At 48.7% G+C, this 25,366-nt stretch overlaps 2 protein-coding genes across 3 annotated transcripts in view; one reads left to right on the top strand and one right to left on the bottom strand.

The window, feature by feature from the left end:
* The window catches only part of Snp (Snipper), a 302,062-nt gene that overhangs the window by 62,134 nt on the left and 214,562 nt on the right, over positions 1–25,366 (top strand). The window lies entirely within an intron of this gene.
* Positions 809–25,366, bottom strand: part of LOC149365280 (zinc finger Ran-binding domain-containing protein 2) — a 32,566-nt gene continuing 8,008 nt past the window's right edge. Inside the window, exons 3-7 of one of the 2 annotated variants that reach the window (XM_089541590.1) lie at positions 24,667–24,855; positions 24,520–24,596; positions 21,255–21,472; positions 12,085–12,177; positions 809–867 (exon numbers count right to left, since the gene is read on the bottom strand). In XM_089541590.1, the coding sequence (XP_089397716.1) occupies positions 852–867; positions 12,085–12,177; positions 21,255–21,472; positions 24,520–24,596; positions 24,667–24,855 (593 nt within the window). In that variant the 3' untranslated portion in view covers positions 809–851. Of the gene's footprint in view, positions 868–4,295; positions 12,178–21,254; positions 21,473–24,519; positions 24,597–24,666; positions 24,856–25,366 lie in introns of those variants that run through there. The other variant, XM_089541588.1, reaches the window with a different exon arrangement.

Here is a 25,366-nt window from a genome sequence, read left to right as displayed (position 1 = left end):
CCTGGTTAACCCACCTTTCAGCTCTTCAGGCTATCGGACGAGGAAAGCCGTCAGGTGGCATCACAGAAGCATGCTCCTAGCTTTAAAGCGATCTCACGCGTTGACCTCTTGCAAAAGGAACTAGCCGATCACATGCAGTTTCTATGTCTGCAGCGTTTTTTCATGTCAGGAGAGTGCGGCCTACCCATGTACAGTCATCCACAGACCTGCTTAGAGTGCTCGAACGGAGTACCGTGGAGTACGCTCGCATCAATGAGTTGCCAATTGCCATGAGCATGTTTAGCTCGTCTTTAAAAGCTACACTGGGTCTGCAAGGCAGCGGCAAGTGTCAAAGATGCCCAACAGAGCATGCTGTCTGAGCGCTCTAGGCGGGTGTGTGAATGACTGTACTATTGTGCTCAATATAAGCTGCAACACTCAAGGTGTGGTAGGAGCTGCTTCCGTGATGTTCTCAAAATTTATGCATTTAGCCATCAATGCACAGAAAGAAGTCCAATGAAGCTTGTGAAGGGGCACCAATTTACTATGAAGCAGAAACCTCATCTTGTTTACTCCAGATGTGCTGCAAGCCACATTGAGCATGCCAGTACCTTGCAGGCCCGTTCCAACTAGACACCGCTGTACATACGTAAAGCCTTACCGTAACAGCCCTATAGGATACCAACCACAGTGCACTGTGTAATGAGGGACAATGACAGGCACTGCAGAACCTGTATGTCTTATGTGTGCGGCAGCTACACGCCATCGGACAGACTAGCCGACAGACCGAAGCACACCGCACCTTCCACCAGCACCGCCATTCAATCAGGGGGGGGGTCTGCGGCCTTTATTTTCAGCCCGCCTTCTCCTCCTCAGTCTCGGCTGTCCCTGCACCAGCAGCAGAAACAGAAACCGCGTGACCCTTGTGCAGCCATCACAGGGCCCCTACCCCACAGCAAAGAAAAACATCACAAATGGCACTGTTGCTTCCCCTTGGAAAAGAGTGCAACCGCTACCATTCCACCCATAGAAAACTGTTCCAGAGCATATCAGCTGGAAGGTGTTGTCAAAATGCAAAGTAAAAGAAGAATGAAAGTGCACCCACAAGTACTGAATCACAGACTGTCAATTGAGAGATGGTCAGAGAGGAAATAAGGACGGCCATATGGGACAGTTTTGGCCTATCCAATTGCACAGTCTACAGTTGTCAGCACAGAATTTCTGCATGTTGCTGATGAGGAATGTTCATGCTTAAGGAAAATAAATAGCGCACAAGAGAAGACGGGACAAGCAAGGAGACACAGACAAGCGCTAACTTTCAACAGACGGTTTATTGCAAAATCGGGAGCATATATACACATGTCCAGATAGGCAACAAAGAACATGATCGAAGATAACATCAACAAGACACACACCCCCTCGACAGCCATCTGCTTATCGTGCCAGATATGCAAGCTCTTTTTTCGACAAATTAACGGAAGGTTCACTGACACAATCCAGTCCAAAGCGCACGATGTTCGACGCTTCAACAATCTCCCTGGTAAGTTGGTCGTGGTGATGATACAATATTACAAAAGCGAATTCCGGTCCAAAGCGAACATCATGCGCTTTGGACCGGATTGTGTCAGTGAACCTTCCGTTAATTTGTCGAAAAAAGAGCTTGCATATCTGGCACGATAAGCAGATGGCTGTCGAGGGGGTGTGTGTCTTGTTGATGTTATCTTCGATCATGTTCTTTGTTGCCTATCTGGACATGTGTATATATGCTCCCGATTTTGCAATAAACCGTCTGTTGAAAGTTAGTGCTTGTCTGTGTCTCCTCGCTTGTCCCGTCTTCTCTTGTGCGCTATTTATTTCCCGTAAGTATGTCATACCAACATGCCCAAGCCTCGTCTCTTCTGAATGTTCATGCACTTCCCACATGGCCAACATGACTGCATGTTTACACTATCTAAAATAGCATTCTTTATATGCAAATTCTGCAATAGCTAAAACTTTTATTTCAACAAATTTCCCGATACTATTGTGCAGATGCATTACTGTCCTTGCAAACTCAAGCTTAAAAGCATAGTCTCTGTAACATGCAACGCAGCAATGGCATGACAGGTTTGATGCCTTTCCTAAAGCTAGCAGTGTGCGAATATCGTCTGAATAGACTATCTGTTCAGAAGAAACAAAATTCGTAACGACATAAATAGGCAAATGTTACTTTTTAAAAACGTGTATGGTCTTCACAACTACAATCAAACAAACCTAGACTGACTCAGCACCATACAAATAATAATAATAATAATAATAATAATAATAATAAAAAAATGCTGAAAACTTGAAAATGCAGTGCTGCCTAGTGAGGAGGACCTATCGCACAAACAGCGAAAAGTCTGCGATAAGCGCGCAGTTTCAGCATGCCGGCAGAACGATGAAAGCGAGGGGAACACCCATTGGCGTCATAATAGCGTGACTGCATAATAATATTGAGCAAAACAGCGCAGGGACAGGGACACGAGAAAATAAGACGACGGGACAGGCACTGACTAGCAACTGAAGGTTTGTTGCACGGAACACAAAAAATATACTCTCCAAACAACACTGATAAGATGTCACAATCAGTCATGATGTTCAAGAAACAATATCTCACAGGCATGAACGAGGACGGATGGGGTGCTTACGCATGTGTTGCGGTTTTTCTGAATATGAAATGCTTCGCTAATTTCCCTAGTTAATCTATCTTTGTGACTGTACAAGACCTTTGTGTCGTTAAAAAGTGGAATACATTGTTGGGCAGCAGGCGCGGAGGTGTTACTACCACATTCTTTGTAGTGCAAGGTTAGGCTCGAGGAAGGGGCCCCTTTCAAAGAGGTGTTGTGTTCACGCAGGCAGGAATTCAGGCATCTTCTCGTCTGGCCTATATAGTTCTTGTCGCACGTGAAGGGAACCCAGTACACCACACCCTTGGCACAAGGGACGAACTTTAAATCATGATTTACTTCACACTTTATTTTTTGGTTTTCTTCTCTGCTTTCACTATCAACCCTTTGTGACATCTTATCAGTGTTATTGGCATCGATCATGTGTGCCCCTGGTTGTTTGGAGAGTATATTTTTTGTGTTCCGTGCAATAAACCTTCAGTTGCTAGTCAGCGCCTGTCCCGTCATCTTCTTTTCTCGTGTCCCTGTTCCTGCACTGTTTTCCTCAAGATGTACCAACTCTCTCAACTCGCCGTTTTACTGAAGTGCATAATAATAAATAATAATAATAATAATAAAACAGTGACACACTAGTCGGTGTATGAAAGCAGAGCGTAGCTGGGTTCAGTAGGCTGGCCAATGCATGACCAACAGTGCAGTGGCCACGGGCTGGTGGCGAGGCTCAGAAATCGAGACTATGTGGCCAGGCTATTTATTAGACTGACGACAGGGACCCTGCTATTGTCACGCCTGCCATTAATCATCATCATCATCATAAGACTGATGCCGCCCACTGCAGGGCAAAGGCCTCTCCAATGTCTCTCCAATTAACCCTGTCCTTTGCCAACTGCGGCCACCATATCCCCGCAAACTTCTTAATGTCATCTGCCCACCTAACTTTCTGCCACCCCCTGCCACGCTTGCCTTCCTGGAATCCACTCCATTACCCTAAAGGACCAGTAGTTACCTTGCCTTCAGGTTACATGCCCTGCCCAAGCCCATTTCTTCCTCTTGATTTCAACTAGGAAGTCATTAACTAGTGTTTGTTCCCTCTGCCTGCTTCCGGTCTCTTAACATTACACCCATAATTTTTTTCTTTCCATAGAACTCTGCATTGTCTTTAAGCCTATTTACAATAGTTGCCACCCTCTCGTTAATACTACCTATGTTGCCAGCTATATCCTGACTGATGAGGAATCCTGCCATTATACACACAGAAGAGGTCCACAGGTTACAATGCACCACGCAATAGATTACTTTTTTCGGCTGCCGCAGTGGCTCAGTGGTAATGGTGCTCGGCTGCTGACCCGAAAGACGCGGGTTCGATCCCGGCTGCGGCGGTTGAATTTCTTTGGAGGAGAAATTCTAGAGGCCCGCGTACTGTGCGATGTCAGTGCACGTTAAAGAACCCCAGGTGGTCGAAATCCGGAGCCCTCCACTACGGCGTCTCTCATAGCCTTAGTCGCTTTGGGACGTTAAACCTAGGGGTGTGCGAATATTCGATCGAATAGCACGGTATTCGATATTCGCTTCGAACCGAATTCTCGGTATTCGAAATTTCGAAGTATTCGCCTCGCGCGAATAGTGTTTCTGGGGCGCCTGCCCGCTTGCTTCATGTGGTTTCAGTTCCGAGTATTGCCGCATAGATGGCTTTTTTTTATCGCGCTTTCAACGCTCGGGGGTCAGTCAATACACGAATCACAACCAGGTCGGGGTGCGAACCCAGCTACAAACGAAATAAAGGTGAGGGCGACGCGCTCTTGCGGAAGATCCTGCGTTCTGGCCGTCTCCGAGCCTCCGCACTAAGGCTGCCATAAGCCGCGTCGCTGCCACCATGTCGAGACAGACGCAAAGAAGGAAGAGCACAGCCATCAGTCGTCTAAGCTTCAAAAACAAGAAACCTCAGTTTACTGTTGTTGATGTTGCGACTGAGCGAAGGATGAAAAGGAAAGTGTACGGGCCTGCCGACTGGCTCTAGCCGAGCCACCACCGCTGCCACGTGCAGATAGAGGAGAGTTCAAAGATAAGAGGAAAGAAAGAAAAACGAAAAAATTCAGGGGGCACTTTGACTGTCTAAAATGGGTAGAGGCGGAAGCGTTTTCCGCACCACCTTCGCTGTTTCTGTGGCACTGGTGGTGTCACATATATTTGAGTACTAATTACTAAGTCATGGCAGCTCACTAATTAATTGTTAATTACTGATTAATGCCTGAATGCTAATTAACTACTAATTAATGACGCTTAAGCTTCGCCTTTAGGAGTGGAACGCGACCGCGCGTTGTAGCGCTGCCAGGGAGTCCACGGAACGCCACCACACGTTCGGCGCGATGCCTTGCCCTTTGAACGCAACGCTTTTTGAGGAAAGGAAATGGCGCAGTAATTCTCTGTCATCTCGGTGGACACCTGAACCACTGTAGAGGAAGGGAGGTGGGAGTGAAAGAAGATAGATAAAGAGGAGCCGTAATGAAGAAAATGAAAATTGTATTTGAGGAAAGGAAATTACGCAGTAACTGTCTCACATATCTCGGTGGACACCAGTCAAAATTCAGGGGGGGGGGGGGGGGGGGGCACTTTTCTGACCTAAAGTGTGGTCACTGATGTGTGGTTAAGATGTTAAGTTTCGCCCCTAAGAGTGTAACGCGACAGCGTCTTGCAACGCTGCCAAGGAGTCCATAGAACGCCATCGCCCGTTCGGTTCTACGCCTCGCTCGTCGGTAAATTGGTTTTTGAGGAAAGGAAATGTATCTGTCTCTCATTTGTCGGTGGACACCTAAACCTCACCGGAAGGAAATGGAGGAGGATGAGAGTGAGTGAAGAGACCATATTCACTAGACGCGCCTTTGTTGATTCCAAACCATCGAGCTGGCATGGCGGAGTGGATAGCGTGCTCGTCTCTCACGCCGAAGACCGGGGTTCGATTCCTGAGCTCGACCAATTTCTTAATCGCTTTTATTTATTTACATAGCCTGACTAGTATAGCTAATTAGGCTAATTGGGTAATTAAGCAATTAACTAAGCTCAGTCCCACTTACTTGGAGCATCACTATACGATCCCTTCTATTGGTTCTATGGTTACTAGCCAAAGTGCAATTGGCCTCGTTTGAAATTCGCGCACTGTGACGTCACGAACGTTTCCACCAATTGAAAAGCGTGACATTTTCTGTCGACAACTGCTGCTTACAACGATGAGACATTAAAGGTTTCCGCCTTAAAATTGTATTTGAGGAAAGAGCTGTGGACACCCTCGGTGTGGATATCGCGGTGGACACCCGTCAAAATTCAAGGTGGCACTTTTTTTACCTTAAGTGTGGTTACTGATGTGTGGTTAAGATGTTAAGCTTCGCCTCTAAGAGTGGAACGCGACAGCGTCTTGCAACGCTGCCAGTGAGTCCACAGAACGCCATCGCGCATTCGGTTCTACGCCTCGCTCGTCGGTAAATTGGTTTTTGAGGAAAGGAAATGTATCTCTCTCATATTTCGGTGGACACCTAAACCTCGCCGGAAGGGAAGGGAGGAGGATGAGAGTGAGCGAAGACACCGTATTCACTAGACGCTCCTTTGTTCATTCCAAACCATCGAGCTGGCATGGCGGAGTCGATAGCATGCTCGTCTCGCACGCCGAAGACTGGGGTTCGATTCCCGAGCTCGACCAATTTCCTACTAGTTTTTATTTGTTTATCTGGTCTGACTAGAAAGGTTAATTAGGCTAATTGGTTAAGTAAGCAATTAACTAAGCTCAGTCCCACTTACTTGGAGCATCACTATACGATCCCTTCAATTGGTTGCATGGTTACTAGGCAAAGTACAATTGGCCCCGTTTGAAATTCGCGCAGTGACGTCACGGCTGTTTCGACCAATTGAAAAGCGTGACATTTTCTGTCGACAACTGCTGCTTACAACGATGAGGCATTAAAGGCTTTCGCCTTAAAAAGACGCACGTCACACAACGCAACAACCGCGTCCGCAGCGGCGTACGCTGGCTGGAAGATCAGATAAGCACCGAAGCCGCGCCCCCTCCACCGCCTCTCGATTTTTTTTTTCCCCGTTAGAGTTGCGGAAAAGATTACCAGATAGGACAGATGCGAAGATAAACACGCAGCCCTACCGCGCTATCGCTTCACCCTGGTGACGAATCATGTGTACGGAACATGAGCGACCGTTCTCGGCAGCTTTCAAGCAAGCCATCATATTACCGGCGGAGGCGCGAAAAATTCAGCGGCAGCGCGGGGACTCGATGTCGCCGAAGTGTATACTTATGTCAATGGGAAGGGCGCCTTTAGCGTGTGATAACGCTAAGCTTATTGTGCACCCGTGGAGGATTACTGCCGTTAACGCTCGGCATCTACGACTGGCGTCTTTTCTTGCTATTCTGACTGCTTGCGCGTTGATGGGAACGGAACGCCGCCGTAATCAGGGCATTGAGCCATCTTCGGTGGTGTGCCGAACTCCGTCGCCGCAACTCGGGCACTCCCATATGTTGGAGGCTGAGAGCATTCTTGATGGAAGCGCGATGCTGAGTGCTGCTCGGAAGTAATACCAGGGACAATTTTGCCAGGACGCGCGAGCAGTGCGAATGACGTTTCGCTTGCGGCGCGAGTTTTGTACAGCCGTTACCATTCTTGCTCGAGGGAATGCAAGTCTGGGAATGTAAAAGTTGTTCTTCCAGTATAAATTGCCAGTAAAAATTGTTCTTCACTCTAGGTGTTAAAATTTTGAAGTGTGGTTTTAAATAAAGCCTCAGTGCAGTGTGTAATGGCATCGTGTATTGGGAAAATAAATGGTTTTGGAAATGCCTACTGTCACTCAGCCTCTTTTTAGTGCAAGAAGTACTATTCGAACTATTCGCTTCGAAATTATTCGAAGAAAATTGCTATTCGCTTCGAATTCGCTTCGAATCAAAAAACCACTATTCGCACACCCCTAGTTAAACCCCATAAACCAACCAACCAACCAGATTACTTTTTTCATGACCACTTGCCCTGCCGGTGACCTCTAGACTCTGCTCCCCTTTGCTCATGCTCAAAGATATGCAAAAAGTAGTCTTGACAGTGGAGAACCTCTCAAGTATGCCTACATCCCCCTCATCGGTGGACGTTGAGTATCACACTAGCTCCAGATGTTTTACCCCTCACAACTGCCATCAGCACCAGCCAATGCTACCAGTTCACAAGTTTCCGATCTGCTCCTTCAGATGCCAAGGCCATGTCGTTGCCAAGAATCACGGAGTCATCAAACAGCACAAATGGCGCCACTGACAAATGCCAGGCAGTCCAATTCGAGTGCTCCAGTTCATCAGCAAGCAGAGGTTAAGGAAACAGAAAAGTAGGTGAACAGCCCGAAAAAAACAGGACATAGTGGGAGACAGGAGACAACACAAGCGCAGACTATCAACTGGTCTTTTTATTCTCAGAAAGGGGAGCTATATACCATATTTACTCGCATAATGATTGCACTCTTTCTTTTAAAAAAATAAAAAATGACGCAAATTTAGGGGTGCGATCATTACGAGGGAAAATTTTCAGAAAAAATTTTTCAGCCCCGAAAACGCAAACAAGTTGCAGGTCACAATACCCTTGTCACACAGGCGTGCTACCCACTGTTACGCCGCTAAACGCAGTTATCGCGAACCGAGCTTGGCGACCTCGGTTTACGCCGTTAACCAAGGCAGAGTGTGAAAAGCGCACGAGCCAGTCCGCATCAAGAACATACTTTCTTCACACTAAATCATGTTCCAAGAGCAACGCAACAAAATAGGCAGTGTGCACAGTGCCGTGCGATGGTGCTTTTATGCAGCCTTTGATCCCATTCATAGGCGCAGCAACAGCGTACAACCCCAACATCCTGTAGCGCTCAAGCTACGCATTTTACAGCCGTTACGCCGAAAAATGACCAGTCCCTGCTGGAGCGTTAAATTAGGTGACACGTTCGCAACGCTTGCAGCACTGGGTTCCACACGTTTACCGCATAGGTGCCGCCCGCGAGCATGGTGGACAATGGTGCTCTGGCATGCAACTCCCTAGTCGCCGCTAGGCCTAAATTGCTTCGTATCGAAGCAACAGCGGACGTGGTCAACTTATGGTGCTATCTTACTGACAACCTAATTGCTTCATATTAAAAGCAATATATACGATCGATTTCAGCGACGCCTTGGCAGCGGAGCTGTTGTGCAAGCAGATCGGGTCAATCGCGCTACAACGGCGGCAGTGAACTTAAAACTAGCTTGTATCGCATTTATTACTCCTACCAGCAACTCAGTACAGGTCATCGACCCTCAAGGAGTTTTCAGTTTTCACTTTCCCGTATCCCAGGGATTAGTTATAAGAACAAGAAAGTTTAGCACGGTTTCCTGACGCTGGTGCCAGGGATCCGCCATAGAGAGGCTTTCTTGGCGCAAGGCGGCTCGTGGGCGGTGCGGCGATGTATTCGGCTGTGGAGGCAGTGCTGCAACCGGACAGCGCCGTAGGACAGCACTCTTAACACTGCGCCAACTGCGCTGCAAGATATCTGCAAATATCGCTTCACTCCGGATCACCGAGTCACTTCGTTTGTTGCATTGCAACCCAGAAGGGTGGCACTGGAACCACGATTCGAGATAACTGCAGTTGAGATTGGTATCCGGGACCGCATTTAGACTGCCAGTGTGATTGCAAGTCAACCAACAGGCGGCTGCCGCAGCAATGCTGACAGAGCAAGATGGTAATCTGCACATGCCATCATCATCACATTGGTACATGACAAATTTTCAGCAGCAAATTCGGGGTGCGATCATTACGTGGGGAATAAAAGAAAATTTAAATTTGCCAATTCAGGGGTGCGATCATTAAGCGAGTAAATATGATGAGTGCCAGACACAGCAAAAACAAAACACTAAATAAGCACAAGAAGTACATCGGCCAGAGTGGCCAGTGTATTAATGAGAGGCTTTTTAAGCATTGCAAGTCTGTGAAATGCGCTGTGCCATCTGACCTTGCTTTGCACCGCAGACAGTGCAAATACTGCTTCCCTCACTTAGATAAGACGTCTTGTTTGACCACCCCTACTGGATTTGTAGGGAGCTGGTGGAAGCATATCTAATCAGGCAGGAAACAGACTCACATGTCGCATCACGCTGTATGAATCTGTTAGACAAGGAAATACCTTTTCTCAGCAACTGCGTGTGTTCCAGAAGATACCATGGGAGCTGTCTACTATGATGGGCTGTTGGTCTAATGCCTTGTAAAGATGAAGTGACTTGCCTTCTCTGCTGTGTTTTTGTCGTGTCTGGTGCTTATATTCACCACATAGACTCATGTAAAGGCCACGCCTTCCTTTTTTTTAAAATTCGGGCGTGAACTTTGAAGATGCAGCCCTTTCACGAGATTACGGTATAAACCTGTGTAAGGGCCGCACTTTCTTTTTTTCCAGATTTGAGGGCCATTTTTGGGGTGCGGCCCTATACGCAATGTGTGAAAAAAAAAAAAGTTTTTTGAAAGTAAAAACACACCAATCAGGGAATTAGCGACATTTATTCTACATTCAATCGTCACTTGCAGAGTATTTCGACTCTGAGCTGGAGCTGTGCCCTGGTACATGCTTATCCCAAAAGAAGCTGCGCAGCATGTCCGCAGTCAACGCCCAGCTGTTGTTCCGCACTTCCATCACATAGCAGAGCAGTGCTTCTTCCAGTTCAGGAAACTCGCACGGCTTGCCTCGGAAAGCGCACTTTTTGCAGCTTGTGTTGCACCATCATCGGACGCACTTCCCGGCCATGTCGAATTTCCTGCCTGTCGCACACTTGCTGTGCTCGAGAGCTCGAGAGCAAACTCCCAGCCGTATAGCTATTAAGGTGCCTGCCCATCGCTAATACTGCAACGCTCGGTGACAGCACGTGAAAGCCACAACCACCACAACTACTATGGTGAATGCTCTAACACGCCACAAAAGGCTGGAGCTGGTGATACTGATGCCGATGTGGATAGCGGGAGGTTGCAGTGGGGAAAACCAGCTGATGATGATGACCGTGGCCTTGGGCGCCATCCATGGACGGCACTTGGAAGCTCCCGTGTGCGTGCGTGGCCTCCGCGATCAAGCGCACTATTGCTCGCAGCCGGAGCTGATTGTGGAGGCCACGGCGCATGCATTTAGAAGACTATTCCCACCTGGATCATGAAAAGTTCGAGTGTGGCCCTTACACGAATTTTTTTTACACCATTTCCTTTGGGGAAAATGGGGTGCGGCATGCTCACGAGTGTGGCCCTTACACGCATTTATATGGTACACGGTAGTTACCCTTTCCGAGAATAAAAACCGATCGACAGTCTGCGCTTGTGTTGTCTCCAGTCTCCCACTTTGGACTGTTTTTTTTTTTTCACTCCTTAACTATTAAGCAGAGGTTGCATGGTAATGTAACCCCAATGGCTGCTCGCAGGTGGAAGCTAACCATAACTTTTCCCTTGCCACATCAATAGCCATCACCTTACTGCAGTCAGTGTAAAACAGATACTGTGTCGCTGGTTTTGACAAAAGCACCTTAAAAGAGAATGATTCTCGCAGCGAAGAGCTGAAGAAGTGAAATTGCATGCACATGCGCAAACAGCAAACAGATCCGCCCTGCCATAATAAACACTTCCTGCAAAAGCAATGGAAGACACTCAGCCGTGTGTCTGCTACTGGACCTTTGTCTCAAGAACTGCCAGCCTGAATGTACTTGGTATATCTTTGCTCAATCTAGAGAAAAAAAATCACAAATGAATCACAGATGAAGCCAGAGTACAAGCCAGAGCTGGAGTGGCTTCAAAGTACTTGCGAATTTCCAAACAAGCCATAAAAAAGGGAAACCTAGAGCCACAGGGATGCAAGTGTGGCACTCAGCTTGATCAAGCACCAGGGGAACGGCAGCAAAAAAGTAGTACGTGAATAAGCTGCAAACATACTGCCACCCTGTTAAAATATGTTTTGACTCATTATTTCCCACACCACAGCGTGCTCACCATTCTTTCCTAGCAGTAAGGCATGTTCACACTGGATAAGACTAGCAGCGCCGAAGCAGTGCATTTGCATGTGCCTTGGGCACGTAAACACAGATGCAGCCATGATGTTTTCATCCATGTCACCTCGTAATGAAACTGAACTAACTACTTGTTTCTGCAGCATAACAGCCAGTATTCCGGCTATATCTGCCCTGCTTTGTAGTCACACTCCCACCTTGCACACTGTATAAAAGCACTACCTAAAGGCTGCAAGCATTTCGACACAGCCAGGCAACACTGGCCTGTGCCAACATCCTAGACTGCTGCAACGGGCTACAGTGCACTGCCTCCACTGTTAATAACCTAGCCCGTGTCGCTACGATCTTGCCCAGCCTTGCCCAGCCCCCATCAAGGGGCGCAGGCAGGCTATGGGGCAGTGCATGCTGCTGGCCAGCGCAGCTGCTGCAAACCTGGACCTGGACGCTCCTCCTGCGGCCTCGTCGGACGTCTTCGTGACCTGTTCTTCCTCCTCTGGCTCTCCGCCATCCTCCGCCTTACCAGAGCTGCATCACAACAAAGCAGTCTACATCAGTCCACCGTCTACCTGCCTGTCACAGGTAAGGGCTGTCTAGAATGCAACCTCCCTTACTAGACCCAACTCCAGCCAGTTTCTACCTCAAAATCTTTAAGAGGCCCACATGGTGCTCAAAATTGCCATCTATTGAAGATGGGGCCTTCCATGCAACACAACTGGACAAGTTTGCAGTGGTTCAAGCCACCTGTTTTCCACCGAACACCTTACAGCAAGAATATACCGCCATCACACTAGTTGACGTCTGATAACGACGTCTCCAATGGAATGCATCACTGGTGCCACCAACAGACACCTTCATTCTTCTACTATGACATGCACAGACTAATATACCAGTGCCAGATGTGCATTGCCATTAGCGGGCACTACGCTGAAAAGTGATGTTGGTTTGGTTTGGTTTATGGGGGTTTAACGTCCTAACGCAACTCAGGCTATGAGGGACACCGTAGTGAAGGGCTCCGGAAATTCCGACCACCTGGGGTTCTTTAATGTGCACTAACAATGCACAGTACATGGTCCTCTAGAATTTCGCCTCCATCAAAATTCAACCGCCGCGGCCGGGACTGAACCCGAGCGCCATAACTGCTGAGCCACCGCGGTGATGTGCTAGGGGAAAAAGTTCATTTCAGATCATCACTTGATGCACAGTCACTGAATCTTATTGCTTACCAAAAGCTATATGCGGCCCGGCAGGTAAAACTTACTGCAAACTCCTTGCAACTTTTGTATTCTACGTAAAGCTGCATAATAGTGTACACCTTAAGACATTATGGAAGAAACTTGCGGTGTAAATACAGCAATGTCAGTCAAGAACATAGGTCAGCACACTCACTCATGAGTACTCTCATCACCTCACTCGCACTCACGTCTGTAAGTGATGAGTGTGTGGTTGTGAGTGAGAGTGAGTGAGTGGATGTGAGTGCGAGTGCGTGGTCATGAGTGTAAGCAAGTGTTTGTGAGCGTCAGTGAAGATGAGTGGATGTGAGCGTGAGTGGACAGAAGTGTGAGTGTGGACATGAGTGCGAGTGCGTGGATGTGAGTTGAGCAGAAATGAGTAGTGAGTGGACATGAGTGGTAAGTGGATGTGAGGTGGGTGGACACGATAGTGCAGTTTATCGCGCGTGTTCCGTGACGACGGTATCCACTTAGCTGTTTTAATGTTGTTGACAGCTGAGGGAAGCAAATATTCACTATCGAGGGCGCTCGAGGCTGTATAAGGCATCATGCCAGTGTCATTGAACAACCAAAGCAGAGGATTCTGCTGGCACAGGAACGGCAATGTTTTGTTGTTGTTTGCCTTACTGATTCACCGTTGAGTTGTGCACAGGACCTCTGCAGGTGCAATGAGCTGCTACAAGTTGTTTCAAGGTCTCATCAATTTGGCTGCACTTTTCTGCACTAGTTCAAGAGTGCTGCACTCCGGCGCTCGATTCGACAAGTGCAGCGTGCGTCGCCTGCAGGTCACAATGTGCTGCAATCTGGGTGTTGCACACAACTGAAGCTGTTTCTAAATACTAACCAGGAAAGGGACTGGCTCCCCGTTGTGGACAAAAGTGGTGTTCATGCGGCCGGGGAGCCATGCAGGATGATTGCTTTATGAGACGGAAAGTGAGTGTCACCATTTGAGCACATGTGACAGAGATAACAACAACAGCACACGTGAGGCAACATTTGCGGGTATGCAGTTCGCACTGCCGTTCCTACTGTGATGGCTTGCTGACCCTCTTTTTTTTTTTTTTGTCAACGTGGTCAGCGGAGCCGCAAGTGCCCAGCTACACGGCAGCCAAGAGGCTATGGCCCCGGCAGCTGACATTCCAAGTGGTAGTGAAGGGGATAAAAGGTTTGGTCCCGGCAGCCGATAATTTCCAATTGGCGCACCCTAGTCCGACACCGACGCCCAGCCCAATGAGAAAGAGAATTTTGGCTGAGACCTACGGCGCCCTTTCTCATCGCCAAATACAAGGAGCTCACCGAGCTGGGGAGCAAGAAAGGCGGCTTCAGGCAAGTCGTGCATTACCAGTAAACAAAGTTATATTTATCTAGCAACAGAACCATGCCTTAATTTGTTTGGCTCGTTGCATACACATACATTATTCCAACATACACAGAACAAAGAAGCTGATGTGGACGAAGCTAGCAGACATTATAAACGCACAGTTCGGCAGAAACTTGAAGCACTTCAGGTAGAAAATAAATGAAAATCTTTAGAGCGCAGTTATAGGAAAACAAAAGTAAAAAAAAAAACAACTAATCGGGCCGCTCTTGAGTGTCATGCGATTACAAGAAGTAAGTAACCAGTTCAATTTGCTGTTTTTTCTCAACTATACAATAAAAGCTTCTTAAATTTTCCAGTGAGCTGGCGGAAATGCTAGACAAAAAAACCATACCATATGTGATGTGCACACTACACTGGTGAGGGATTTTTGGAACGCGGCGTGTCGTACAGCGGAGCGCCGTACGTGCCAGCCCCGTGTTGCGCGTGGGCGCGTGCGAGTGGTGTGCGTGAGGCAGGCACGAGGAGCGTAGAGCTACGTGTCAGCAAACCGAGGGGTTGAGGAAGACACCGTAGCACAAGTCTGGCTGTTCAAGCGTGGAAGTGGCAGCTGTCGGACGTTGGGTTCGAGCTGCCGGTGACTTCCCTTGAATCATAGACGCAAGAGCATTAAGCCTCATTCAAGCGTGGAGGTGGCAGCCGTCAGACTTCGGGTCTGTGCTGCCGTGGACCTCCCTGAATCAACGACGCAGGCCTACTGCATCCATTTCGAGGTCGGAAGAGGCAGCAGCCAAGGCTTCCTTGGATAGGCTGCACAAGCCTACGCTCTTTGCGGAACGCCGTCGACAGGACCCGGCTACAGTTCCCCTGCTGCAGCTGCTCAGTTCTTGGGGGCGACTGACAAGAGTTCGTCAGCGTCTCCCGTGTCATCTCCGTTCCTCATCTCCTGGCTCTCTACCACCGCCTCCCAGGACGCAACGCCAGCGACGCATCGCAACTCGCCAACCCGCGTCTGTGCTACCTGCAAGGCATTCCTGCACCACCTGGGACGCTTTGTAGCCGGTGAACTCTCTCCTTTTTATCTGTTGTGTTTTACGCGTGCCTAGTGTGTTTTCCTTAGTGTTTTCGTTCCTTTCATTGGCTCCTTTCCTTTAAAATATAAACACGGCTTCGTTTTGTTTGATTCGATTCCTTTGTTCTTCGAACCTGCATGTGAAAGCGTTCCCCTCCAGCAGTCGGGGACGCGTCCACCCGATTCGCGACACCATATAACACCAACTGTGCTGTTGACACAGGGAACAGTTCCGACTGGCCAGCAAGGCCCAGGACAAGAAGACATTGCCTCAGGGTCAGTTGTTTTTATTAGTGATAACATGATCGGAAGAAGTCATTTTCATGAATTTTACAGGGACGAAACTGAGTAACCTATCAGTAAGCCCCATGCAGTCCCACAGACCCCCCCCCCCCCCCCCCCCCCCCCCAAAAAAATAATAAAGGTGTCGCAGGGACACACCTGTAGAATCCCTTTTGAAGATTATTGCAGATGCAGTGGCTGCCAGGAAAAAATGACATGACGAAAGAATGGCCCTGCTTAGTGAATTGATGTGTCGTCCGCTAAACATTAAACATCAACAGCATGTTGGGGAAACATTTCCTTATGCAAGCAAACATGCTTTTACAGCCCTGATGCTGAGCAATCAGCCGCAGCGGTGGCTCAGTGGTTATGGTGCTCGGCTGCTGACCCGAAAGACGCGGGTTCGATCACGGCCGTGGCGGCTAGAATTTCTTTGGAGGAGAAATTCTTGAGGCCCGTGTACTGTGCGATGTCAGTGCACGTTAAAGAACCCCAGGTGGTCGAAATTTCTGGAGCCCTTCACTACGGCGTCTCTCATAGCCTCAGTCACTTTGGGACGTTAAACCCCATAAACCAAACCAAACCAAACCATTTGTCTTCAGCTCTCGGAGCACGCTGGTGAGGAGATTCTAATAGTACTCTCTTCATCGTCGCTGCCAACGTCATCAAGGCAAGGGTTGTCTCCTCGTTCGGCCATGAAATCTCTTTCGGCCTTACACGAATTGTGATGCACACAGGCGCCCAGTACAACCTTGCATCACTGGAGGATGCCCCTGTCATCAATCAGATACAGCCGCCTGAAGTGCTGTTTAACAAGCCACTTTTTGCTGGCAACGATACTTGCTAAACTTATTTTTCCAAGAAGGAAAGCTTGATCCACTGTCCCTGTAGGCATACCTCAGAAAAATCACCAGTGCTCGCTCACAAAAGTTTGGTCAACCTACGGGCTCACTCAGACTCACACTCACAGAGGCCTGGGCTCATTCAAACTCATAGGATTACAACTCACTTGGACTCACTCAAACTCGCTAGTCATCAGGGGTCAACAACTCATAACGACTCACTCAGACTCACGACTCACCTGGGCTCGCTCACTCATTTCAACTCACGGCTCATTTGGTCTTCCTCTGTTCGACTCATGACTCATCTGGGCTCATTTAAACGTAATAATTATTATGAGTGCATAGGAAACTTGATGGGAATGACCACAATTCATAATCTGAATGTCAGCCCAGAATCACCACGACTCAGATCATGATTTGAAATGAGCATTGTGAGCCCAGATGAGTCCACTCATGAGTGAGTTCGCTGACCTATGGCTGTAGGGCTTCAATAGCCATGGAAGAAGTGGTCATGCCAAGTCGCCCAATATGTAATCATCCCCGCATTTATTGGTGGCTTCAGAGAAGGGACTCTCCTTCAGCACACGGGCATCGTGTGCAGAGCCAAGACATCCTATGAATACATCAAAGAATTTTTTCTGGTCGTTGCAGGTTCCATGCAGTATTATTGATGTTCACTTCTTCCTTTTGGGACACGAAGCAGTGGAGTCCAGTCAGGCTTGGTAATCCCCACATGGCTGCCATCAATGCAGTCAACAGTGTTCTGGAGACCTTTCCCACTACTCTTAAAGAGAAAGCGTGCTTTGCTACAGGCCAGCTCGGCACTGTCTGGCACTGATGTCCACTGATGTGCACTGATGTGCCCTTTGGCACTGATGTCCAGGAGAAAGTCCAGCACCCTCCAAAGGCACAACACAACAGAAAACTCTCATGTCGAATTGGTTGGCCACAGAATTCATGCTGCTTTAATTCCCGAGGTAGCTTAAGGCAACCAAAATTGTCTCTTTGCCAGAAATTTGCTGCCGTCCGCTCGAGGCCTTCGGATGCGAGGAAGAGCACCTTAAGAGCTCGCACACAAGGCCACAAGTCTCTCAGGACAACCTGAGGAGTTTTTTTAACTTGAAGTTGAAGTACATGGACATCACATTTTTGAAGTAACCACTGACGCGGTTGTGGCCCACACATAGTAACTTGCATGCCGCAAGGGTAAATGCAGCTTTGAGCTCTGTGTCCTCTACAATTTCCATGGCTAACTGAACAATGTTGGCTATGTTCGTGCACGGCTCACCCAGGTCGCCTATTGGTCGTAAAATCACTCAATCGGCCAGCCGAAGAGCCAAAGGCTACAAACAATGGCCAACAACGGCGCACGGCTAGCATGGCAAGAGTTGACTGCATGCGGCGGAGAGGCGCTCACGGTGGACCCAGCAGATGACAAGGCTTCACTACTGCACAAGTACACTCGATTTGGCTGCGCCCCAAAGAGCGTCAGTGTCGCGCTGCACTCGCACCGCGAGAACTGACACTGCACTGGCACGGCACTTTTGTGAACTAGAGCCGAAAGTGCAGCCAAATCGAGGTGACCTGATCCTTTGATCAAGTTTTGCATTGCCATTACTAGAAAGGTATACAGTCGACAACCGAAAATTCAAACGCCTGATTTTTCGGACATGCTTGATTATTCGGACTTTTTCGCAGCACCGCAACATGACCCATAGAACCAATGTATAAGAGCACTTGAAATTTCGGGCGCACCGCAATTGACCACTCGATTTTTCAGACCTCATTCGCACTCGCCGGCAGTACCCAAGCCGCCATACAGCGTGTACAGTGGAACCTCATCAATTAAAACTGCAGGACAGATCGCAAACTTGATCAAACAAAACCAAATTCAAGCTTACAAGGAGCCTCTTGCGATGCTGAAATTCTGCGCGAGTCTGCACATTATGCTCGCGTGGTTTCGAATTCGTACTGTTCTTGAATGTCTTCCATCGCACGAACTTGAACCGTAGTCTGAGTTCACGGAACTCATCCGTGCCGAGTCTTTTGTCCCGAATACGGAACGCAAATATGATCGCGGAGGCTACGCGTGCGCCCCGGCCCCGGCGATCGAAACGGCTATAGCATGCGCTTAGGAGCTTCCAAGTGCCGTCAATGGATGGCGCCCGAGGCTGTGATCATCATCATCAACTTTTTTTTCCGCCGCAATTTTCCGCTATCCACATTAGAATCAGTATCGCCAGCTCCAGCCTTTTGTGGCGTGTTAGCGTGTTCGCCGTATTAGTTGTGGTTGTGATTTAAACTCATAGTTTTTCAGCACAGCGGCACACGGCCAAAGAAAAGAAGCAGGAAGAGAAGAAAGACAAACACAGCAATGCGCGCTTTCCGAGTTTAAATCAAGTATACCAACTAGCCCAAGAACTAACTCTACTGTTGTGGTTGTGGCTTTTGCGTGCTGCTGCTGAGCTTTGCAGTTTTAGCACGATGGGCTAGCACCTTAAGCTACAAGGCTGGGAGTTAGCTCTTGAACACGGTAAGCCTGCGGCAGGCAGGAAATTCGATGTGGCCGAGAAGTGCGTCCGATGATGGTGCAACCAAAAGAGAAACACAAGCTGCAAAAAGCGCACTTTCCGAGGCAAGCTGTGAGTTTCCCGAAAATGGAAGAGCTGCTCCTCTATATGATGGAAGTGCGGAACAACGGCTATGCGTTGACAGTGGACATGCTGCGCGGCTTCTTTTGGAATGAGCATGCACACCAGAGCACAGCACCAGCTCAAGAGTCTATTTCCGCGAAGACGATTAAACGTAGAATAAATGTCGCCCATTCCCTGGTTGGTGTGTTTTTACTTTAAAAATTTTTTTTTTTGCATATCGCATGTATGGGCCGCACCCCGAAAATCGGCCCCCGAATCTGGAAAAAAAGTGCAGCCATTATACGTATTTATACGGTATGTCGCGCGGCAAAGTATACCGCATTTACTCGCATAGTTTGGTTGCGAAAAATCAGATTTTTTTATTTCCGCGCATAATAGGCGCACCCCGAACTTGGCACTGTGATCAATACTGTATTTACACGATTGCAAGCCGATGCCTCGCACCCCGCCCCCCCAGTCTTTATTTTAACAAAGTTTTTGCTGAACTGACTACTAGTCCTCTAGTCCTCACTAGTGCTGCTGCCGTCGCAGCTGCTGCGGACCCACAGCACGTACAACAACATCGCGCAGAACAGCCGCACACAGTTTTCAGGGATGCTCACTTTAAGCGTCTGTTTGGAAAGCTTCATCTCCAGCCGGAAACGTTCCCGACTTAGGCCCGCGAAAACCTCGGCGCTTGGAGTCACGTACGAAAATTTAGGCACGCCACAGTCGCAACTGCCGCACTTCTCGGCCACGTCGAATTTCCGACCTGCCGCAAGCTTGCTGTGTTCGAGAACAAACTCCCAGCCGTGTAGCTATTAAGGTGCTTGCTCGTCGGGCTAAAACAGCAATGAACGGCGGTAGAGCCACAACCACGATGAACTAACGCACTACCGCAGATCCCGGCACTTGACAGCAACAAAAAAAAACTGGAGCTGGTGATGCTGATGGCGATATGGATAGCGAAAGCTCGCGGCGGAGGAAAACGATGATGATGATGATGAGCTTGGCCTCGGGCATCCTCTGTGGGCGGCGTCTGGAAGCTCCTGTGCGCGTGTGTGGCCTCTGCGATCAAGTGCATGTTGCGCACAGCCGGAGCTGATCACGGAGGCCTCGGCGCGTGCATTTCGAAGGCTGTTCCCGCATGGGTCATGCAAAGTTTCGGTGCGGCCCTTACACGGATTTTTTTTAAAAATATTTTCTTCAGGAAAACGGGGTGCGGCCCGTACACGAGTGCGTATATGCGGTATGTTTAATTTTGCGAATCGAAAAATTTCCGGAAATTTTACCCCGCGTAATAGGCGCACTCCGAACTTTGAGCCGGATTTTCTGGAAAAAAGTGCACCTATTACGCGAGCAAATACGGTAGTCATGAGGAACTTTAAAATGTGTGCGATACAACTGGTCGCTTCCTCTGGCATATTGGTAATAAGTTCGTGATTTTTTCAGTGAAATTTGATTTTCCAGACTGCCCGATTTTTCGGTCATTTTCGCGGTCCCTAGAGACTCCGAAAAACTGGTCGTCGACTGTATGTCTTGTCATGCGTAGGTGGGATCTAGAGTACTGCAGTGGATGCTTAGGTTCTTTCTGTGCCTGGGTGCGTGCATTGCGCAGCTCTTCTCTGGCTGTAAGTTACTGATTGGGCCGGACCCACACGAAGAACCTGACCTACTGGGCCCGGCTCTTGACCTGCACAAGCTCGGCTCAAGCCCAGAGACGAGGCGAACCCCAGGCATGCTTTTCGGTTAAGCCAGAGGTTCTCATTTCTGTCATATCGTATTTACTCGAATCTAGGCCCTTTTTAGGCACTTTTTTTTAAAACAATCGTTTGCGAAAGTCGGGGGTCGGCTTAGATTTGAGGATGAGGTTTGCCCGCAGCCGCTACACATGTAAGGCCACCTTGAGGCCACAAACTTGCAGCAGGTTTGCAGGGTCCATTTTGCTTACCACTGAAGGACCACTGGCTCCTTAAAATCCAGTGCTCTGTCCCTTTAAAGAAACTGAGCACCATACTCCCGTAACACGAGACTGTAATCTTTCATAATGCATGATATTAAGCTTCTTTACATTTGGTAAGCACCAATGCATGTGCACAGGTCGTTCAGATGCAGACCCACATATCCAAAGTGACTCTGGCTGGCTACCACACTCAAGACTGACATCCATCATTCTGACAGTAAAAGGAGAAAACAACGGTAAAAAGTAAACAAGCAGTAGCTCACCTGGAAGGCGAGTCCCAGGCGCTCAGGTCGTACTTGGAGAGGTCACCATCGTCGTCATCTTCCTCCTCCTCCTCCTCCTCCTCTTCTTCCTCTGCATCTTCACCTTTGTCATCGTCTTTTCCGTGGTCGTTCAGCTCGTCGTCCTCTTTTTCTGGCCGTCGGGAGGGAGGACTGTCTGCCTGGTCATCTCTCCGAGCTCGCTTCTTGCGGCGGCCAAACTATGCACCACAAAAGATTTGTCGTGACCAGGCCACACAATGCAAAACAGATGGCTACAGTGTCTGAGCATCTGCCACCAGGTGCCATGAACAGAGAGATGGAAGTACAGTAGCAAAACAAACACGGTACCATGCCACAATGCTTTTCCGGTCACATAACTCCCGTCGGGGCTTCATATAGGGTCAGCGTCGGTCGCTAGAGGAGCTACTGCTTGCAGAAGTGCATCGAGCTGTCGCACGACTCTGGCTGCCCCTATATTTTGGGCAGTATTTGTAAGCTAAGCGTTCAGAATTTTCCGCAACTGTCTTATTAGCTTAGGTCAGAACGTTTTCTCACATTCAGCTCTCAAATACAATTTGCACTTTGACAAGGAAAAGCTTATTAACACACGAATGCCTTACTGAACAGTTGTTTGCCACAAGACGAACTGCATAGCAATATAATAACTCAAAAGTGCAGGGAATGAAATTTGTTAACATGACAGGCACATTAAGCACCCATTAGACAAGACACAAAGCCGTTAGCTTGTCTCATGCCTCCACTCTGTTCTCTCTAACAGCAAAACTTGCAGTACGCAAGCAAAAACGACGCATAGCCAGTGTTTCGCTCTCCTATCACACAGCAGAGCAGCTTTTATTCCAGTTCGGGAAAATAGCACAGCTTGCCTCAGAAACCGCGCTTTTTGCAGCTTGTGTTCCTCAGTGCATCCTTCTGGTTGCACCATCGTCAGACGCACTTCTCAGCCATGCCAAATTTCCTACCTGCCACACACTTGCCGTGCCCGAGAGAAAACTCCCAGCCGTGTAGCTACTAAGGTGCTTACACACTGTGCTAAAATTGCAACGCTCGGTGGCAGCACACGAAAACCACATCTGCTGTGCCTTGACAGCCACAAAAGACTGGAGCTGGTGATATTGATGCCGATATGGATAGCGGAAGCTCGAGCCGGAGGAAAAAGTTGATGATGATGATGATGATTAGTAAAGTGACTGGAAAAATTTTAAAGCATCACATTCCCTTCCCGCGTGCCGCCGCCGAGCCCGACTGGCTGATGCGGGTCACGTGACTAAGCGCTGCCGTATCCCTTCCAAGCGCACAGGCGGAATACATGCCTTCTGCAGGAGTTCCTTTTTTTTTTTTTTTCAGTCTGTTCGTGGACGCATAAATGTGAGAAATTCCAAGGCGTCATGCCTGGCTGCTTCAGGAAAAGTTTTTCTACATTCCTGAAGCGAAAAAATGGTCGGCAACGGCAGCAAATAGGCCAGGAAAATTCCGTGCCACCAAGGAACACCCGCTTGTGCGAAGTAAGCTGGTTTACTTACACATTCTGTTTGTTTAGCCGCAAAATAATGGCAGGAAATGCGCAGCATACACATGGTGCGCATAACTGAAACAGATGTTTACATTTCAACGCAGTATGCCACATGCACGCGGGAACAGGGCGCGTCCGTTTTGCTTGCAGTATTCTGCAAAACCCACAAATTAAGAGAACTATGTAGCCAGCCGGTAACATGCATACAGTGTGCACGCGCATGCTTGTATGTGCGCGCGAGTGTGCGACCGCTCTTCTTCATTGTTGGTTTTTTATTGCAAATGCGGATATACTTGAAATTTACCTTTTATGGTTTATAGGTTCACCAGGGTTCAACGACCCGAAGCGACACATTTTAAATATTAATTATTTTAGTAAACTGTTCCTGCAGTCCTAGCAGACTTGTTAAAGAGTGGTCGATGCCGTTTTTGACTAGAACAACTGGCCAACGAGATTTGTTTTGTGTTCGCGACTATGCATCCTTTGCAAACACATCGCTTCCTTTAAAAATTATGGACACCAAGTATTAGCGCTGTCTTTTGCATTAATGTCTTCTACTTCTTTTTGTTCATGAAAGCAGAAACATTTGGTGGCGAGTGATTTTGAGAAGCCCAGGGTCGATGTTAAAAAGAAACTGAAATCGAGTGCAGTTCCAAGCATCTTTGCACTTCGAAAACCAAAGACTCCACGTAAGGCACCTCATCCTCGCCCCTACTGTTTACCGGCAGGCCACACGGCCTTTTTTTTCCTTTTCGCAGCCAGTCACTTGCAAACACCATTTCAGGTAGAAGACGAGGCGACTGAAGTGAGGATGTGCGAGTAAAGGTGCCTCGCAATTTTCGCTGCTTCACCAACACACTTTCTCACTTTCTGCTCATCACACATATCTGCTAGTACTGTTCTGAACAAAAGTTACGAAATCTTCTAGTTTAGCTGAACTTATTACTAGTTCCAAGCCGATGGCGGCGGTAACTTGCTATTCCAACAGCGCCGGTCCGGCGGCCTGGAAGGAAAATGGCACCTGCGGGCTGTTGTTGCCAGCAGAACTACCACCTTTGCGGTACTCTTAAAATTTTCCAGTGATTCTAATGATTAGTGGCCTCGGGCGCCATCTGTGGGCGACACTTGGAAGCTCCCGTGCGCGTGTGTGGCCTCTGCGATCAAGCGCACAGTTGCTCGCAGCCAAAGCTGATTGCAGAGGCCACGGCACCTGCATTTTGAAGGCCATTGCTGCGTGGGTCGCAGAAAGTTTGGGTGCAGCCCTTACACGGATCTTTCTTTCTTTAATATTTCCTTTGGGAAAACAGGGTGTAGCCCTTACATGCGTTTGTACAGTATATTGTCATGTAGCGGAGACTGCAGTCCGGAGAGCAGGAAGATAGCGAAAATGGCTTCTAAAAAAAAACTCTTCATTTGGGCTGACCTGCGCCCGCAAAGAACTGAATGATTCAGCAGCGGCATAGCAACAAGCATGCTTGGCAGTCGTCAAACCAAATGCCTGCCGCTCTCGGCCACGCTCAATTTAAAGCTGATAGCAAACTTTCAAGATAAAGCGTGCAAAGTTACTAGAACATTCTGGAACAACAAAGAACTGGCTCTGCCTGGATGCGATCAATCGAGTTAAATCTGGTCGCGTCTTGCAACACAAACAACGCGATAAAGCAGCATGCGGGCCGTACTTGTGGATAAGGCTACACTGCAGACTGAAATTTAAAAACTGACAAACACACTCACATCGTCGTACTCCCCATCCGATTCCTCCCGCTCCACGTACTCAACGTTTTCACGCTCATTGTAGCCACCTCCAAGGCCTGCACAAAGAGAAGGGCGCACTCCAAGTTGGCGCTGCTGTGACTCCGCAGAGTGAGTGCCCCTCCTTACCTGTGCGTTCCTCCACCTCGCCAAACTTGGGGGCGTTGCACATGTTGCATGACTGACGGCGGGCCCAGTTCACATTGCCACAGCGGCCGCACTGCCAGTCATCAGCGCTGAACAGGCCCCGACTTTTCTCAGCTGCTGCCTTGCCGATCTCATGACCCAGCTGCCGCTTGGAGGCCAGGTCCAGCTTCTCTGAAACACACAGCTCCCTTGTACTTGGGAGTGCACTAGGGCCACACTCACACGGTGCACTGATGGTCTCGACCAACGTTTTTAGATCCCTTTCAGTTTACAAGCTCCACCGAGCCGCGCCCGAGAAAGCGGCCCCCGTCCGCTTCCACTCACAGCAGCGGCCCGGAGCCGCCGGAGCGCTCGCACTTGGCAGTTGCTGCTTTCTCCGCCTGTTCTCATCCGCGATAACATTGGGAGCGAACACGTCGAACTCAAATTTGCTGTACTTCTGGAGCTGTCACGCTGAAACTTCAGTCTCATGGTTAAAGAACTGTTTCGCCTGACTAGTAAGGGTGAGATAAAGAGCGGGCTGATGCCAGTTCGCAAAAAACCAATTGTTTGCATTGCGTTTTATCGCATCGCGTTTGCGACGTTTATCCTGGACATTTTAGTCGGGGGGGGGGGGGGGGGGGGGGGGGGATCTAGTGACTACCCGTGAACATTGAACATAGCCTGTGCCTCGCACCAACCT

The sequence above is a fragment of the Amblyomma mixtum genome, chromosome 1, assembly GCF_055824585.1.
Source record: "Amblyomma mixtum isolate Tamu chromosome 1, ASM5582458v1, whole genome shotgun sequence".
In the NCBI taxonomy this organism is placed as follows: Eukaryota; Metazoa; Arthropoda; class Arachnida; order Ixodida; family Ixodidae; genus Amblyomma; species Amblyomma mixtum.
This window is presented reverse-complemented; position numbering and strand designations above follow the sequence as displayed.